The sequence below is a fragment of the Geospiza fortis genome, unplaced genomic scaffold, assembly GCF_000277835.1.
Source record: "Geospiza fortis unplaced genomic scaffold, GeoFor_1.0 scaffold403, whole genome shotgun sequence".
NCBI lineage: Eukaryota > Metazoa > Chordata > Aves > Passeriformes > Thraupidae > Geospiza > Geospiza fortis.
This window is the reverse complement of record NW_005054336.1, coordinates 5,301,962-5,321,403: the sequence shown is the minus strand read 5'-3', so window position 1 is coordinate 5,321,403 and position 19,442 is coordinate 5,301,962. Positions and strand designations below refer to the sequence as shown.

The following is a 19,442-nucleotide window of genomic DNA, read 5'->3' as shown; positions in this document are numbered from 1 at the left end:
ATCTGGAGTAAAGTATAAGTAATACAATTTATTTTTGAAGGATTATATCCTGGCCTGATAGATTGATGGGGATTAATATGGACCTTGACAAATTAGGGAGATGGACAATCACCAACTATATGAAATTCAGCAAGGGCAGGTGCCAGATTCTGCCCCTGGAATGGGACAACCCTGGATGTAGGGGCAGACTGGGGAATGAGAGGCCAGAGAGCAACACCAGAGCAAGGGACCTCAGCATACTCAGAGTCTATGGAGGTTATCAATTCAGTTAAAAATCTGCTAGGCTATAATATTCCTTCAGGGAATGGCACCATTTTCTCCAGCACAAGGATCAGAGATATTCAAATGCTTAGCAAAAAGTGGTGTTTGCTTTCAGAAGTGCTGGTTTAGGCTTGAACTGACTCCTGGCACCTTCACGTGGCATCCCATGGAACTGCAGTTGGAAACGACTTCCTGATGAAGGGATGTGGGCTGCATTTCCTTCACCATTAAATTCCCTGGAAGAATTTACAGTAGCTGTTTGTGTGACAGAGTAGAGCAATGGGCTGGCCTTTCTTGGGGGATGGCCATTCCTATGATACAGTACAGCAAATGCCTCAGATATAATACTGCAACGAATTACAGGTAGGAAGAAATGGTTCTAGGAGTTTACTCTACGGAGAAAACAGATACCAGGAACTTGTACTACTGCTTCCAGGTGTCATCATGATATTATTTTTAAAGTAGAGTATTTAAATGTTCAGCTAGGATATTCTGGGGTTTTGCTACTTGGTTGGAGAAGCATTAGGATAGCAAGTCCCCATGGGATGAGGGGGGAGAATAACTTAAGATATCATCTAGGTACTTGATGAAAACAAAATATAATTAAATGTAATTAATACCATACCTGTCTTCTGCTTCTCTGGTTTCCACCTCTGTTGTAAGTAACTGTCTCTCTTAACTAACTTAAGCTTCAGAGGCATTCCAATTTCTTACTGTTTTTCAATGCTTTGTTAAAACATCTAGATGTAAAAGAGATGGAAGTAAAATAATATTGGATGAATTGTTATCAGTGACTATTTGCCTTTTCTTATGCTGATCTTCAGTTTTTGCCAAATGAAATTCTTTATTCAGCTGGTGACTTGGTGTGTCATTTCATCCCTATTCTCTATACCCTGCCCATTTCCCGTGTTCCACTTACATTTACTTACAATTCTGGTCTTGGGATGAAAATCCTTTGGGTGAAGCAGGATCAAGTGTCACTAATTCAAGTATAAAAATGGCCTTTTGTAGAAAAAGTAAGGAGGGTGCATAGGATTAAATCCTTCTGCTTAAACATGTCAGAAACTGTATTTAGGCCTAGGGATGTAAATTGAAGAAAGATTCTGTAGATCAGAGTTCATTGACTTCAGTACAGAGCCTTGTATTATCTTCCAAAGAACTCTTTTGATTTGAAGATTTGTAAAGCACTTGTTTCACTTAGCCCCATCAAAGAAAGGATAATTAACTTACTCCAATTTAGAGGTATAAAATGGAGGAAGGTTATGTTACGTGCATTATTTTAACTATCTGCCTCACATTTCATCCACAATGTTTTATCAGCAAAGGCAAGAGCTGGTTTATTCTGCCTCTGTGGTAGTAGGGAAATAACTTGGGAATTGACAGTGGTTTTGTGCATGGGTGGTAATGGTGATGCAGCAGGGACTGGAAGTGCCTTTCCTTTGTGTTTGTATTTTGAGAAATATTTTGTTTCTGCAGCATAGAAAAAGAGGGGTAGTACCAGTGTCTTAAACATGCTTCTACCCCCTACTTCACTGTGTTAAGAGAAGCACAGGATTCTTAATGGTGATCAGTGATGGAGAAATAGTCAAAGATTGTGGCAGCTTTAACTTCGGGGCTGAGAGAAGCTGAATGGCTTCATTTTGTAGAAAGACAATTACTTCCTGGACAGACTCAAATGTATTTTATCCCTACACCCACCAAAATAGTAATTTGTCTTGTGGATAAATTTCTAAATTGATTTTCATGTACTTTTTCTACACTGCTGTTCAATTATAATCATGTGGAAAAGTAGAAGTGGATATATTACTTCATATTGATGTGCTTCTAGCAAATGAATTGTGATAAATCTTATCATAAAGCATGGCTGTACTTCTTTAGATGAGCTGTGTATTCAGTTATAGTTTTCAGATACTTTGCTCTCAATTTTTTTAAGTATTCTGTATTATAGTAACTATCCCATTCCATATTTTTCCACAATACCTTAAAAAGAATTTTTCAAAAATAATTTTATTATCATAATTTTTACTCTTCCATCTTATATTTAAGTGAAAGAATGCTCTAAATTTGATGGAGTAAGATAGGATTTGATTCATGTGTTAGTGCAGCTGTATGGGAGGAGACATTAGGAAGCCTTCTATATGACTTCCCTGGTAGGTACATTCACTCCAATGTTGTTAGAACTCCCGTTTTAGCTTCTTGTTTGTCTTAACTCATATTTGTCCTTAGAACATTTTTATTTCATCTCTGTGAAAAACTGTACGGAGGATTTTGTTTTAAAAAGAACTATTGACCATATTTGGCAGACTTATCTTAGAGAAGATGATGAATTCTGAAGTTAAACCCTGCTTTCCTGGGGCTGCAGTTTTCCCTTGGTTTAGTTAGCTTTTGTCCTACCTAAAAATTAAGTTCTAGTAGTTGGACAGCTTGGTCTTTTTCCCAGCTAATTAGCTTCTGTAATTACATCATAATGTTTTGTGCTGAACTGAACCTTAACCAACGCTTGTGTTGTTATTTGATATTGTGAAGTAGATGATACTGCAATAGCATTGGTGTGGCAGGAAGGCTCCTTGTCCTAGAGAGTGATCAAACTAATATGATTGTCTCTTTTTGCACTGGTCTTGGCTTTGTTGTTTGAGAGAATGTGGGGAGGAGGAGATCAGTGATGTCATAAGCACTAAAAAGATGAAGCACTCCTAATTTGTTTAAATTAATTGTTACTATTGTCCTTTTAAATTAATCAATAAAAGACTTATCTGTTGTTCCATGTGTATTGGCTACTCAGTATCCTTGATTTTCAGCTTTATTTATCAACAACATGCATGTTGAAATTTGCTTAGCTCTTTTGTATAAATAATACTGTTTTGTGGTTTTTTTCCAGTTTCTATGGAGATTTTGGACCATTAAATTTGGCAATGTTATACAGATACTGCTGTAAACTAAATAAGAAATTAAAGGTAAGCTTAGTTTAAAAACAATGTTCCTATATTTTTGTATTTTCAAATTGAAATAAAATTAACCAGTTTGAAAGTGGTTGTTAGGGGCTAACTAGCTAGATGGTTATTGCTGAGCTTTAAGGATATTTTGTTATGTGTTTTTTTCCCTCTGAAGAGTGAAAGAAAATAATATGCCCTCATTTTGGCTTAGGAGGTGAGGCAGGTGACTGAAGGCTGTGTTCATCTTTTTGCATAACCTCAACACTTTAAAGACAATAGTAACAAAAGCTCTTGGTTGTGTCAACACAAATTAGGGTTTGCAGCTAATGAAGTGTGTGCTGGCCTGAATAACTGAAAAAAACAGGTACTCAAGGAACAAAAATGGGTCCTGTTTAAAGTAAGTCTTAGTGGAAAAGGGATCAGGGCAGAGTGAGAAGCAGAAGGTCTTAGGACTATGAGAGCAGCAGATAAAACATGGGTGTGCTATCAACACAGTTTTGGTGACAAATCTAAATCACAGCATCACACTGGCCTCTGTGCCTAAATCCCAGCTCCATCCCAGCCAGACCCCTCTGAGCATATGTACAGCTGCAGACTGCTTCTGGCTTGCCAGAGGCTAATTCCTAATAGGTTAAATTAAACTCCTAGTGCCTAAGAGAGAAGGGTAACCTGATAGTGCAACCACTTGAAAGTAATACCTGGAATCAAACAGCTAAAGCTTGGAGTACTGCCAGAATGGTATAAAAACTTACATATGAATGGACTCCAGTCTGGCTGATTGGCACCATCCCTGGGGCAGAGCAGTACTGCTAATGTAAGCCTTGCTCCTCTAGCAGTTAAAATTTGTGCCACACTCTCCTAATTTAGATGCCATCTGCAGTGGGTAAGTAGGCTTGTAATACAGAGCCAGGGCTGAAGCCTGCCTCTGCATGTGTATTTGCATGCCTCAGAGTGCATCTCCTGGGGACTGTAGGCCTAGCTACAGTGGCTGCTGCTCAGCTTCCCCAGGCAAGAATTAATCACCATTTGTACACCTCATCTTCTTGTGTCTCTCCTCCTGTGTCCTCAAGAGGAGTTCTGGGGCATGAGCTAGGGGGTTCACAAGTTGGTGACCTGTGATTTACCTGCCCTACAGCAGCAAAAGTATGGTAATTCTCATGTGGCACCAGGTGATGTGTAAGCAGCCTGGGTTGAGTGTTTCAGAGATGGGAAGTGCAGATTGGAGTCAGGACAGAGAGAGAGCCCTGTTGGGAAGCTGCTGCTTACACACCCTTGCCTTAGGGGTGCCCTGTGACCAGCTGCAGGAGTTGTTTGATCATAGGAAGTGAAAGAGTCTGCAGATTGTCATGGGATGGTTGCTATTGCCATACTGCAACACTTTTGGGATCCTGAAACAATCCTAGTGCTTAAGCCCAGATGATTTGGTGTGCTTGGTTGGGTAAGCACTTAGTGTACTTTTCTTAAGAAAAAAGTCTTCCAAATATGGCACAAAAAGAAATTATTCGCAAACATGCAGGGTTTGGTATGGATACGGTGTCTCAAATTTAATACTTAGGCTTTTTAATTTTAAAACTCCTATGGATAGGAGCAGCAGAAGTGAAAGTATGAGATCTCATTAAAACTAGAAAGCCCCACAAGCTTCCCTTTCAAATCTTCCTGCTATATCTCTTTCTCTTTTGGGAGAGAAGTTTGACATGAGGCAGTATTCTGCTTTCCCCTCTCCTTTTGTGGGGGACTGCTGAGGAAGACGGATATTGGTTTGAAATGTGCTAATGGCAGATCAACGTTTAAAGTAAACTGTTGTAACTTTATGCTGACTGATTTTTTTTTAAACAGTAAATACCTCTGTCCTGGAGAGGTAAAGAATTTATTCAGATATCCATTTGCTGAGAAAATTTGATGCAAAGTCTTGTCTGTGCCTTACAGGAAAACCTTTTTGACCTTGTTGTGTTTGTAATTTTTCAACTGTTGATTGCTGTGAAGATGATTTTCACTATCCAAGTTAGCAGCAAGGAAGAACTTAGCTGTGCTGTCTTCCTTCTTGAATTCTGTTAGGGCAGAAAACACTTGACAAAGGAACTGGGCTTCATTTATGAATGAAATTTTTTTTCTTGTTTTTAAGTAAGTCTGATTTCATGAAGACTGCTTTTAAAAAACTGTTGTGTTTTATCTGTGCTTAGTCTTACACATTCTCAAGAAATTAAGGAGCAGAAGTAATCAGGGAGTGTTGCTGATATAAATGATACAAGTATTCAGGATCAAAGGCAGGAGAGGAAAGGTACTGGCAGGCTTATAAACAACTTTTTGTGTGGTAGCTCTATTGCTGCTGAATCGTGGTGGGATTTGGCTTATTTTTTTGTTTTACTAAAAATAAACTGCTGGGCATACACAGGGAACTGTAGTAATTGCAAAACATCTCATTTAGCCTAGATTTTGAGGCAGGGTTGCATGCACAACTTTAAATTGTTTTGTATTAAGTTTGCCAATCTTGTATTCATGTCTATTTACAAGTACATGTTACCTATGTGTACACCTATATATATAAAAGCAGAATTTGCATAGATCTAGGCTTATTAAACACATTGAAGTAATTTCTTGCTTGAGCAGTGCAACTGTGTTAACCTTATCCATTATATAAAATACTGTCAAATAGTAAGTTGATTTTGCACAGCTATTTGGTAATTGTCCGCCACAACACTTTCTAATCCTGTCACCAATTCTCTGCAGGTAAATCTCTCTTGAGATCTACAAGGAGCTTTTAGAAAAGAAAAAATGTAATCCTACAGTGAAAGTAAATAATCTGTAACCCTTATGAATTAATTTTGTTTCCTAAAGCAAAAACTGCTACACTTTCTGTGTAACCTCTGATTTTAATTCACAAGATTGTCTTTCAGTTTGTTCCTCTGGGAAGTATCTTGACAGACATGGTTACGTTATCCTGTTAAAATTTATCTTTTAATGATGTGTGAAACTGATAAAATTCTCACTGGTAAAGAATATTTTTAGTGCTTCATAGTGCGTGCACCTTAGTTTTGCTGTGGAAAAAAAAAGATTATTGGCAACTATGTTATCTGCAACTGTAGTTGTTCCCTACATGACCTGTATTGAAGAAGTCCTTGTTGAAACATGCCTGGTTCTTCAGAGCTGTGCAGTGCCTAGGGGAACTAAAGCCCTAATCCATTCAGGTGGAGCTCTGGAGCTGCAAAAATAGTAACCTCCCAGAACTGTTGTGAAAATTCATCGTTGAACCTGGCCAGAGGGGTAGATGTAGCTTATTAAGTCAGAAAATCAGTTTTGGTTTGTTTTTTTTTTTTTTTTAATACATCATAGCTTAGTTTTGTTGATGAAAGTGCACTGATTTGACAAATTGCACATTAATGTCAACAGATGCATTGCATTGACACTTCAGCAAATACCTACTGTAAAATTTACTTTTCTGTGACTAGTGTGCAAATAAAAACAGTTATTTGTTTTATAGGCTTCTGAAAGCTTAAATTGTGCTGCTTGCTATTCTATAAGGCATTGACGTCAGTTTTCAATTTTGTGTTAAAGCTTTAGTCAGGATTCAAAACACATTGAAAAATTTCATATGACAAGGATTAAACCCTTGCATATTGAAAATGATGCAATAAAACTGATCCCTTGTTTTCATCTAAATATTCTGGAAACTTCAGATTATGGCTACTTTGGGTACCAAAGTGTCTCAGAATTGGAATTACTTGATATACCCATATGATTAAAAGATTCATTCTATAAAGTAAAGCAAGAAATGTAGTCTTGCTATATGGAACTTAGTTCTCACTAGCTAGCTTTGCAGTTTAAAATAGTGTTTTAGGTGTACTGTAAACTGCTGCAAAGAACTTTGCTTTAAAATAAGTAGTAGTCAATAAGTTATAATTGAAGTTCTGTCACTGTTGCATAACTACTGTAATCTTATCCCACCTACACATCATGGGTGGAATTGCAGTTAGAGAACACTAAAATTAAAAAATTGAGGAGGGGGAAGAAAGGAGGAATCTTAAAGTACTGGGATTCATTTTGTCAAGTTTTAATAACAATTGAATGCTTCACTAATTAAGTAACGACTTGTGCTTCGTATGTTTGCATATACGCTGAGAGAGATGTTGCTGTTGGCCTTAAGATACAGCCTCTTCCAACCAACAGCAAGCAGCTATTTCAGGAGTTGCAGTCCTATTTACACTCACTTGCATTAGCTCTCAGTCCTTCCACCTCTGGCAGTTGTGCCTTGTAAGAGCAGACTGGAAGGTGCAGTTAGATCTGCGAGTTCCTGTGGGGTTGGGAGTAACAAACTCACTGTGGTGCCTGCATCAGCTTTCTCCTGAGCTGGTCAGATATTTGGTTTTTTTGGAAAATTTGATTCTGTGGTTAAAACTGTTGTAAAATTTGCAGTAAGTTTTGAGATGAGATTTGCAGGAAGTTTTGAAGACTCGACATGGACAGGTTTCTGGAAGTGAAATACAGTTGGCACTACAAATAAAACCCTATTCTGCAGCAGTTACCTTAGCCCCCCTTCCCAAGTGTCAGCAGTGTCAAGAGTTAAAAACCTGAAGTTGGGTAACAGCAGCACTGGTATTAGGGCATTTTATAAATATGCATCTTTTAAAAATAGAAAAATACTTCAAATAATTAGAAACAGAATCTAGTATATCTGTTGATGACTTCCTCAAAACTGTAGGAGTGCTGTAAAAATCGGTCTGGAAAAACATACAGGGGTGTAGCAGAGTATAATGGAAGTGTGGCAATTCATGAAATTTTACAAATTACTAATGCGGTAAATTGCTCAACTTGCCAATTTTAAGTGACAATATTGTCTCTCTCTGGCTTTAAACAGTTTTGCTGCAGCTTGTCATTATTGTTCTTTTCTGGTGCTTGTTGATTTTATTTTCAATGGGAGGTTTGTCCACAGGATTCTGACACAGGCTTCTTTTCTTCATAAAGAAACAGAATTGTGAGTGGTACTAGTTTTGTCTTTGCCTAGCCTTTTCTTCAGGCTTTTCTCTTACACAATCTTTTTCTTTTGTTTTACCTTTTTAAGTAAATTCTTACTGTTGGAGGTTTCTAAATATGTCCATCACCCATTATAAAGTAGTATAGATGGGAGTGTTTAACTTATAAAATGACTGTAGGATTGATTGTTTGACTTTTTCTTCTGTCTTCTCCACAGAATTATGTGCTAAAGAGGTTTAACGTACAGGATGGTGTTTTAGTTTGAAAATTTCAATTTCTTTAATCAGTGTTCATAAGCGAGTGTTTCGAATATTTAAACTTGGGGGAGAAAAAAATACAGGTTTTTATATGGAAGATTTTGTTTCAGCTCCACTTTATAGCATGTTTCTGTACAGCTGACTTAGAGATCTGCCCAGAAACAGTGGCTATTTCCCTGCACTCTTATTTGTCTGTGATATAAGAAGATTGTTTAGAGTATCAGTAATTTTTGCTCCTTTAATTTTAAGAACCTCTTGATAAGTATTTTCTCTAACATGTTTTGCAGCTTTGAAAAAGTGATTTTGCTAAAGTTTTGTTTGTTTATTTTCTTTTAAACAGTATTTCAGCCTCTCAAGGAAGAAGATTGTGTACTACACCAGCTTTGACCAGCGGAAGCGAGCTAATGCAGCGTTTTTAATAGGTTCATATGCTGTAAGTATTTTTGAACACATGGATACTTTAACCTTCCTGAAGAGACTTCTGTGTGTAAAATAGCTTCTCAAGGAGTGCTCCTTTAGGTAGATGGGCAGATGGTCATTTCATTTGTCTCTAAACTGTCTTTGAAAACTCTGGATGAGTTTTAGAGAAACCTGGCCATCACCCTTTAACTCCATTTATTTTATTACATAGGGAATGGCTTTGGCAGATCCCCTGCATGTTTTTCCATAGGATACCATTTTCTTGAATGTTGAAAATCCAAATTGCTTACCTCTAATTGACCATGTTAGGATGAATTGCTTCTCATGTCAGTAGTGAGATTCAGACTGGGAAGGAGAAAAGATTTTCCCACAGCCTTCTTAAAGTTACTAAACCAGAGACAGGTAATAGTAAACTACTATGGCATGTCCAGTTATTTCCTTGCCAGGAGTGTTTTATCCTAATTTAAAAATTTAAATTAGACATCTCAGCCCTACCTGAAACATGAAGGATTTGTTTGTGGTAATCTAAGCAGCTCTAGAGGGGATCTGTTCTCTATACTTCTAATTTTGTAAATGGCAGGTGCAGGTGGGAAAAACACAAATCGAAATTGCATTTGAAATACTGTGCATAAGTGTTAAGGTGGACTTGGAAAATACTGATTTCCTTTTTGTTCTGTAAGCTTTTTAGGAAATATGACATGAGTTTTCCTGATGGCAGGTACATGGGGCCAGTATTGCTACATGTCATGTGCCTATGTAATGGCATAACTGTGAGGAATTTCAGCCACATCATCACTCAGAAGGCTGAGAACATAAAAAGGAAAATGTCAGAGAAAAAAAAAGTTCAGTATTTATTGAATCTGGGTTTTACAAGTAGCAGCACCACATAGTGAGTTACAGTAGTGACAGTGGGGAAAGGGAAGAAAACCCTGTCCCTTGTAAAAAAAACTGCTCTAAGAGAATAGTTAATATCTGTAAAGTAATTTTTTAAGCTTTAACATTGCTTTTTACATATCAAAAAAAGCTTCAGCTTATCCAAACTATTCACACTAGGCTTTTTGTGTTGTTACGGGTTTTTTTATTTGTGTATGTTGCAGAAGGAAAGCACTCTGAAGATTCATCATATTAGATTAAAAATGAAGCTAAGTTTTGGTTGCTGACTTTTCATTGATACAGATGAGTCAGAAAATGTCGCCTTGATTTTTCTTAATGGAATTCATTACGTTTTAAGTGCTGAAGACATACTGTAATGTTTTCCTCTTCATTTCATTTTCCTTCCTCTGTCAATTGTTGCATTGCTCTTGACATCCAAGATCCTTTTGATTTTTTTCAGGAGCTTGTTCAGTGTTTCTTTTCCTCTCCCCTTTCCTTTTGTGTTCTTAATATCTTTTTTCTGTTTCCTCCTGGTGTCTTTATTATGAGCCTTTATGAGCTGTGTGGACAGACAATGACCAGGGTTTAGTTCAAAGTGTCGTGTGTGAATGTCTTTGAGCAGACACAGCTTTGAAGGGCCAGAACTTCTGTCAAATAAAACCTGCAGTACTGGGAGAACATGTGGTACAAATTTGCCCCTAATTCCTTCATAAATGAGACTCACTTTTTTCCTGAAGTTCTCTGAACTACCCTCTAAGGATCTTTTGTCTTTACTAAAGACTTTAGGCTTTAAATGTAAGCTATTTTACAGTAACTCATGCCATATTAAAGTCTCTCAGTTGCAGCAGTATGTGACTTTATTTCCAATTTTCTTTTTTTAAAGTATGGGATTGACAGAAAACAAAGGTTTTGTTGATTTCTGTTGACAGCTGAATCTTTTCTTTGTATAGGCATGTCTTTTCTGATCTGTATATGTCACAGGAATTGGTCATGAAGGAGGATAACAGGCATTCTTACAAGTTTAGTGTGCTGGAGGAAGTTCCTGTCAGGTTAAAGACTTTTTAGGCTCAGGGCTGATTTTTTTTTTCCCCTCTTCCTCCATCCCTTTTAGGTTATATACTTGAAGAAAACACCAGAAGAAACTTACAGGATGCTTTTATCTGGGTCTAATCCACCATATCTTCCATATAGGTATGTGAACACAAGAAATGGGGCTACTTCTCTGTTTTAAAATTTGCTAAAAATTATGGGGTTTAGATTGCCTCCCAAAAAGGTGTTTCATGTCTGATACAGGTATTGTTTGAAAATGACTCGTCTCCAGAAAAAAAATTTTTACATCTCGTGTAATTACTTGCTGTTTGTGGGAATAATAAATCATTTAGATTGATCCAAGTCTTAAGTAAGACTCAGTCTAGCAAACTGTCAGGTTTTGAAAATAGTTCTTAGCATGTTTGTGATTTAGCACTTAAACATTTTCTTCATAATGCATTGTTTTACTATTTGGAATTCATTCAAATATTTGAAATTACCTAGTCCCTAGCTAGTGAGACTGGAGGATTGAAGGGGGTTTTATGCTGTTATATTTTCTCTATTTTACAGAACAGGTACTGATATTAAGGTTACAGAATGTTTTCAGTGAATCATAGATAGTTTCTATCAATCTGTCTTTAAACTCTGTACTAAGGTCACACTGAGGCTTGAATCTAAGTTATTTTAGCTCTCATGCCTATCTAATAGAGAGACTTCCAAATATATTTCATGGTGTGGACTATGAAATACCCTTATGCTCTTTGAATGAAAATACCTCATGGTATTCTTATGGAAACACTGGCAATAGAATTGAACTGCAAGAAGGTCAATATCCTCTCTTTTAGGGGAATCAGCATTTTGTAAGTAGTGTTCACTGTCAGCCAATGCATTTGTAGATGTACACCTACCTTGTGTATATCAAATTCCTCTGATTCTTCAGCCACTCAGCAAAGGAAGATCAGATTGTCTCTTCTCAGACTTTGCACAGAAGCCAGATGCAGTATAAACTGCTGGGGGGTAGATTTTCTTTTTTATGTCAAGAGCAGTTTGACTATGAAATCTTAAACCATCAGCTACATTTAAAGGTATTAAATCAGTGATAGCTTTTATTGACAGAGAATTTATACACTGATCTGATCACTGATAGCTCTCCAGAACCCAAGAAGTTTACTGAGCTACTGGTATCCATATTTTTTTCAGCTAATCATAAAAAATACTTGGTACAATGCATAAAAAAATCAGTTATTTTAAACATGCCAGTGTTTTTTAACATCTCCAAGTTCTGTATAAGATACAGGTGTCATGATCTACATTAAACAATGTCTTATATGTGCCTTAGCATTGCTTCCATGAGGATCTGCTTCATGATCTTCCCAGGCACAGAGATGGTGCTCACCAGCCTGCAGTTCTCTGGCTCTCTCTTTCTACCGTTTTTAAAAATAGGAGTGATTGTTTCCACTCACTGGGGACTGGGCCTGTCTGCCATGACTTTTCAAATATCATGGAGAGTGGCTTTACAACACCAGCCAGTTCCCTCAGGACCCTGAGGATGGATACATCTCATCAGGCTCCATAGCTGAATAGCTGTATCTTGTTGACCAACTAAAGACATTTATGGTTTGGAATTCTAGTAAATTGATTTGTCTTCAGGTTTTTCTCACCCCTGCCAAGGTGAAAATTCAGGTGTGTAGAAGAGAGGTTTTGACAGAGTGAAGAAACTTGGTTGTTAGGTACCAAAATGGTAAGACAGAAAACTTGGGAGGAATAGTGTGTTTGCAGAACAGTCTCCCAGGACCCTGTTTGCTCCAATCAAAGGCTATAGATTCTTGCCTTGCAACTAATTCCTTATAATACTGATACTGATAGTAGCAGCAATGATAAGAAAATGCTGTTTCTGCTTGACTGGTAAGGACTAATGAAATTAATTGTCTCTGATTTCTTGTGAGGCTGATTGGAACCACAGTAACAAATTTAATAACACAAAACAATTTCCTGTTAAGTGTTAATTGATTATTCATAGGCAATCCTTGTGAATTTAAATTAATGAAATTTTATTTCAAAATAGAACAGTTAGCTACTCTATAATCATCAAAGGAGGGATCAAAAAAACAGAAGATACAGCAAGATTTTCTGGAGATAATTTTATATTATATACAAAAGAGCTTTTTGTGTTTCCCTGAGAAGAGTATACTATCCAAAAACATTGAAGAAAGCAAAGTCCAGCAAAGGGACTACTCAGGTTTTGCTGTCTGGGTTGGCAAAATGATTAGAAAAGATTAATTGTTTAATTCCATTTGTCAGCTTCAGGAGAAAACAGCAATAAATTTATGGAGTAGGATATTCTGAAACATAACTTCTTTGCAGTCTTTTTCCAAGTGTTTCAAGCCCTAGGTTGCTGTGAGAGAAATTATTGTCTAAAGCTAAAGCTTTTGACAGTTGTGGGGTTTTTGTGGTGGGTTTTGTCTGGTGTGGGTGGGATCTGATATGTGTTTGGGCTTTTGTTGCTCTTGTTTGGGTTTTTTAAGGCAAAGCTTTGGCCATGTTAGAGGGAGAAATTTTTCTTGACCCTTGCTGTCTCTAGAAGGAATATAGTGCTGGGAGCTTTTGCTAGAATGATTAAACATCCTGATTTCTTGAGCATTCTTTCTTGCATGGTGTGGGGCTGGCAAGCACTTACGTTTCTTTTGGATCTGCTTTGGACTATGTCAGCTCTTGTCTCTGGATTAGAGCCTAAACAGATTCTGTTACCTGCAGTGTAGTTTGTCCTGCTGGGGAAGATGGGTGTGTAATCTGTACTGGAGGAAATAAAATGAAGGATTGTGATAAGATAAGAAGCTAGATGAGAAATGGGAAGTCTGACAGGGAGGGGCTATTTGGGTATGAAGTTCACAGGTGGAGGTTGGTATATACAAGGATCTCAGGAGTTACTGGTGCTGGGAGAAGGGCAGGTAGATCTGATGAGGGTCTGCAGTGGGACAATCTAGATTGGTTGAGAATGGGAAAGAAATAATTTAATCATCCTTCCTGGTGTTTCAAAGCCTTTGGGACATTTCCCCCTGCCCTCCATTCCAAGACATTTGGAGCATCTCTGTTGCAAGATGTGGCACAGTACAGAGGCTCAAGCCATTGAACCTGTGCTGGCAGCAGTAGCCTTAGGCAGTGTCTGCTTGGCAGAAACAAGGTGGTGCTGTGTGGAAGTTTGCACTCTTTGCACACCTTTAGTGTCTTGAAAAGGACTAAAATAGCTCTTGCTCAAAATATAACCCAAATGTCTTATCTCTTTGCTCATGTTCTAAGATCTATAAAGGAAGCAATTTGGAGATACTAATCATTACTATTCAGTATTTACTGACTTGAATTTATTCTTGCAGCCTGGAACTCAGATGTTATAACTTCTGTGGTATAGGTCATGTCTGTTTCAATAGTTTAAGAGTTTGTCAGTAAGCAATGATCAGTTAAGTGTTACAACTGGACTATTTAACAAGTTTGTTAATTTGATACCTGAAGTGTCCTCTATTTGAAAAAAAAATAGACAGCTTTGAATAGGGAGAAGCTGCAGCATTGTCAGATTCTTTGTGGAGTACTGAGGTAGGTTTACATGAAGGGAGCACTGAGAAACTGATCTACTTTCATGTAGCTGAGTGACCTCAAAAAGCCCTAATCGGCTTAGGTCTTCAGCTGGTATTTCAGTTAAAGCCTCAGCAAATACAGTTCAGGGCAGGGGTGGAAAAATCAGATTGTTCTTCTTACAAAATTCATGGAAATTTGTTTTGTTTTTATAATAGAAAAGCTAAAGATAACTTGGCAGGGTAAGGCACTACTGTCTTTGAGACACTTTTGTCTTATTTTTGGCTGATTCACTGTCACTTGGTGACGCTCTAGTCTCTTGAAGATCTTCTACTGTATCTTCTTACTTCCATTTAAAAACAGTGCTAACACCACTTAAAATTGTCATGAGTACCAGTTGCCTACTGAGAAGCAGTGTTTCAGATTTTTACCTCAAACTACTTTGTATTGATAAAAAAACAAATATATTTTAATATTATTATGTTCAGTCTCTAAATAATTACATGAATTTCTGAGATGGATTTTATTTCATAGCTTCTGGGGTTTGTTTCTTTATTGGCAAGTGCTGGGGAAACAAGTTGTTTTGTTATTGACAGTGTTTAGAGGTTTGGTGAAAGGGAAAGCATTATGCAGTATTGAGGTCAGCTACAACTGTGAAATAGGATGTGGGATATGCAGCTCTGTAATGCCAGCTCAGATTCATACTGAATCTGCATCTCCTAGAAATACATTGTTTCTCATTTTGAAAGTGAATAGAGTTCTGTCACTGTCTGAAAAGTAAGGTGGCTATTCATTTGGGCATAAAAGACTCCAAGGATACTGGAATTAAACATGTGATCAGCACCTACTTTAATGGTGCCCATCAGGAGCAATGAGGCATTTGAGACACGGGTGCTGGAGGCAGTGCATGGTAGCTGCCAGCATCTGTGTGCAGCTCACTGCTAACAGCTGCTGTGGACACTGCAGCTGAGGATACTGTACACCTGGAATTGGACATCTAGGTCAGCTTCACCATCCTCCCTCCCTCCTTTGTAGTGTTCCTTATTAATGGATTACGGATTATGTGGGTTTTTCCCAGCATAATTTTCATATACAGCACTATCAGATGCCTTATCAGTCAAAGAAGTAATTATATACATACAGATAAAATAAAAGTTATATTCTTGTTACAACAAAACAACATATAAAATAGAACCTGTCTGCCACAACCATATCTTCTATTCATGTTTCTCTAAATATTTAATTTTGTGGTTTGCATTTGTTGATTTTATTTCTGTCAGCCCCTCCAGAAAACTGGTGCAGCTTTTAAACCCTTTCTGCTATGTATGTGGTTCCCATTAGGGCCCTTAATTTTTTTTCCCATAAGACTTTTTTGTTTGCTAAAAGAATTTTGTGCTAAAATGATCTGTTATCATGTGATATTCAAAATAACAATGTTAATCCATTATCTATCAAAAATGTATTGTCTGTAAAATTCTGTATTAAGTTTTGGTATGTTCTGCTTATTCAATATAATGAAAATACTTTATGGCCTCTCATTTTTAAAACTTCTCTGTTGGATTAGGATATGAAAGATTCATACACACTTCAAAGTTCCCATTCCAAAACATTATGGTTAAGTGTGTTTTAATAATCTAATAATTGGAAAGCATTTTTAGATTGGCCTGCCTGCAATATGACACTACCAAAATAGTGACTTTTAATTTTCTTAAAACCATTTTCTATGAACACTGCTTGCTCAAAACTGCTCAACTTACTCTGCTCTTAAAGAATACGGAGAGAATTTTCTACTCTTAAAGTACTTGAGATTGAAGGAGCATATCAAAAACTTCATACAACTTATAGCAAGTTTTATCAAAAAAGAGAAGTTTTCAATGAAAGATTGGAATTTTGAATCAATTATAGATTAATTGGTCTGTCTGAACCTAAAATTTTACTATTCTGATAAATTGCAGTTCTTAGGACTCTGCCTAAGATAGCAAAGAGAAAAGCTGTAAAAGATTCCCTTAATGAGTGATAAGGCAATACTCTGCTCAGGCAGAGTTTTGTTAAAATCATAGTGGTCTGAAGCACACTTTGAAAAGTATTTTCATTTTTCCACAATGCTTTTTTTTTGGTGGTGCGTGTTTGATGGTGAGTCTCACTTCATCTTTTACAGACAAGTTGTAATTTTCATGTGGTATACTGAGGTCAAGTAATTTTAATTATATCAGGATAACTTTTAATCACATCTGTAATCAGGCATCAAAATGGAAGCCTGTAAATTAGTTCCAAGCTATTAGTCTTATTTGCCTGCCCTGTTAGTGTAACTCAATTAAGACTTGAATATTAGTTTAAGCAAACTGTGCTTTATTTGCTACTATCTTTGCACAATCCAGAGGGGATGCAAACCTTCCTGTTCCAAAATAGCATAAATAATTTTGTAAAGAGCATGTATTTACCTGATGTAAAATACCTAAAGTAGCTTGCAATATTTAACTGCATTTAGTCTGAGCTACATCTTGGGTAGGGGAGTACTTTAGTCTGAACAAGCTTCCAAAAAGATGTCTTTGGACTTTAATTTAGACTTCTCCAAGGGTATTGCATAGCTTGAATGTATTCTGTTGTATTCTGTTGTGTTCTGCCTTTGCCCTAGTTCTTAAAATAATTCTGTGTATATTAAATTCATTTGTATTAAATCTATAGGGATGCTTCATTTGGGAACAGCACATACAATCTTACCATCTTGGACTGTTTACAGGGAGTAAATAAGGTAATAACATTTTTTCTTAGCAAAACAGGTTTAAATTGTTTTTTAAAACATGAAGAAAATTACTGTTTAAATAGAGTATAAAACCTGGTTTCAGAGCACATTTGTGAATGAGTAGTGATGAAACCTAAGTTACTGAGGAGTGTGTTTGAATACTGATGGTGGAGCAAGGTTGCACTTTGACTGCCTGGCCTGGCCTTTGACAGCTTTTTGAACTTCACCTCATGAAGTGGAACATGAAAATGCACCAGGCTTGGCTGGGGACAGTTCTTCATGCAAGACACTGTGCTGGGTCTGCTGATAGATCATTTATAACTTCTGGTGAGAGGGAATGACAGGTTGATGAGGTCAGTGAAAGATACCTAAGTATCTTAAATCTGTGATTTAATCAGAACAGTTTTTGCATGTACTTGGCCCCTGCTTTCCCCAAAACACTTGGTTCAGTGTTTGACACTGATCTTTTCGAAGTTTTTTAAAACCAGTGAAAACTAATGTGTCTTACTAGTGGTTTGGTGTGTCACTTTAAGTAGTCCTGAGCTATTAAGCTCCAGTACTGTTCTTGTAAAAAATTTTATATCAGTTCTTAACTGGGGGCCTTTAAATTTTGTTTATCATTTATCATTGTTCTTGGTGAAGGGAGCAGGCTATAGGAACAGGGCTGTACAGATACTTTACAGACCACTTGTAATTCTTAAAAGTGGCAAAACAAGTATTTTTTAAAAATTGGAAAAAGAGAGATCAAGCTTAATATTTTTAGTTCTGTGGGGGTGGGAAAGGAGCTGTCAGTTACCAGCAAGACTGTAATTTGTGAGGCATTCTACAGATCTGAAGATCTGAAGTAGTCAGTGCAATCACTGTAATTTATCTGCAGCTAATACATCAAAAGGATGGTGAGAATCAGTTTTTCCTCCTTTGTTCTCATAAAATTTATTATTTAATTTTTGTCTAGCTCACCTACAGAGGTAAAAACACTTTGGGCAGAAAACATATGCCTTAATTGAAAGTAGCCTTAGTTTACCTGGATAAATTTGGTGTTTGTATGTGTGTATGTCATTTATATGTAATTCAGGGGGCCTGCAAGTTGTGGAGTGCAGCCAGCCAGCCATGCTTCAATGAAATACATTTTTCAAAGTCAGCTGTTCAGACAACCTCTCAGTATCTTAGGTTTCATGACAGGTCCAGTCACTGAGCCTATCTTGTCTATAATAAAGCTATTTTTCATTTGTCCTAAAAAGATGGTGTGTACATAGGAAATAATGGCAGTCTGATTATTGGTTTTAAATGACAGATCTGTGATGTGTTCTTATCACACCATAATTCCAGAATTTTGTGCAATATCTGTTTTTCAAAATGCAATTGGTTCAGTATAAATATATGATGCAGAAATGTCTTCCACCAATCTGGAATAAATACTGGCTATGCATTTCATAGTCAAATAATTGTTTTCAATATGCAAATCTTTAGTACAAAAGTGACATAATTAATAATAATAAAAATAACCAAATACAAAACTTCTTTCAGTCCTGTAATAAATACTGTCTAATGTAGGCTAGTGGACTTTATTGTACCTGTGAAATGTGTATTAAAACAAATAATGAAACACATATTATACATGGCACTGCATTCTGTATATGCCATTTTGCCTAGGTATTATAGTGGTAAAACTAGAATATCATACTAAGTGCAGAAAATCAATAAACTCTCAGTGTTCAATGTTTTGTTATGTCCAACTGCATGAAAATACATTTGGCATAGGAGTCATTAAATGAGTGTATGACAAAAAGGGAATTGCTTTTTAACTTGTCATCTGCCTTACAGAAAAATCCCCACAAGGTGGGGTGTGTAGAGTCAATGTTACAATTTAAGTGATATGCAACAGCCTCGTGTCCCATCCTCATGTCTTTGGAGGGGAATAATGAGCCTGACATGTTTCAGTGACATTGTTGGAGTTTTTGTTGTCTACCTTGTTCATCTGTGCAAAATGTCATGTTGTCTTAATGTAAAAGCTTCAATAAGCCACAACCACAAACATTTAGGGATTTAGTTTTGCTCAAAAATTATTGTAAAATGAGCTTATATATTGTATTTCAGTGTAAACTGACACCTTGTTGCCTTTTAGGCCTTGCAGCATGGATTTTTTGACTTTAAGACATTTGATGTGGATGAATATGAACACTATGAGGTTTGTACATTTAATAATGCATTGAATGTGTTTGAGTTACCTAAAATAAGAGTATTCAGTATCCCCAGCTTAAAACATACTGAAAACACGCTTGAATTTGAGTAAAACCCAGTGTTCATATGAAGGTATGTACATGGAAACCTGTATGCTCTTTTTGAAGAACATGCAGGATTATTGTCCTTGCAATTTCAGTACATCATATC

At 36.8% G+C, this 19,442-nt stretch overlaps 1 protein-coding gene across 1 annotated transcript in view; it reads left to right on the top strand.

Moving 5' to 3' along the window:
• Positions 1–19,442, top strand: part of LOC102035794 (exostosin-like 2) — a 59,195-nt gene that overhangs the window by 17,900 nt on the left and 21,853 nt on the right. The window contains exons 5-9 of the mRNA XM_005422102.3: positions 3,140–3,215; positions 8,760–8,852; positions 10,824–10,903; positions 16,994–17,060; positions 19,177–19,239. Of these exons, the coding sequence (XP_005422159.2) occupies positions 3,140–3,215; positions 8,760–8,852; positions 10,824–10,903; positions 16,994–17,060; positions 19,177–19,239 (379 nt within the window). The remainder of the gene's footprint in view (positions 1–3,139; positions 3,216–8,759; positions 8,853–10,823; positions 10,904–16,993; positions 17,061–19,176; positions 19,240–19,442) is intronic.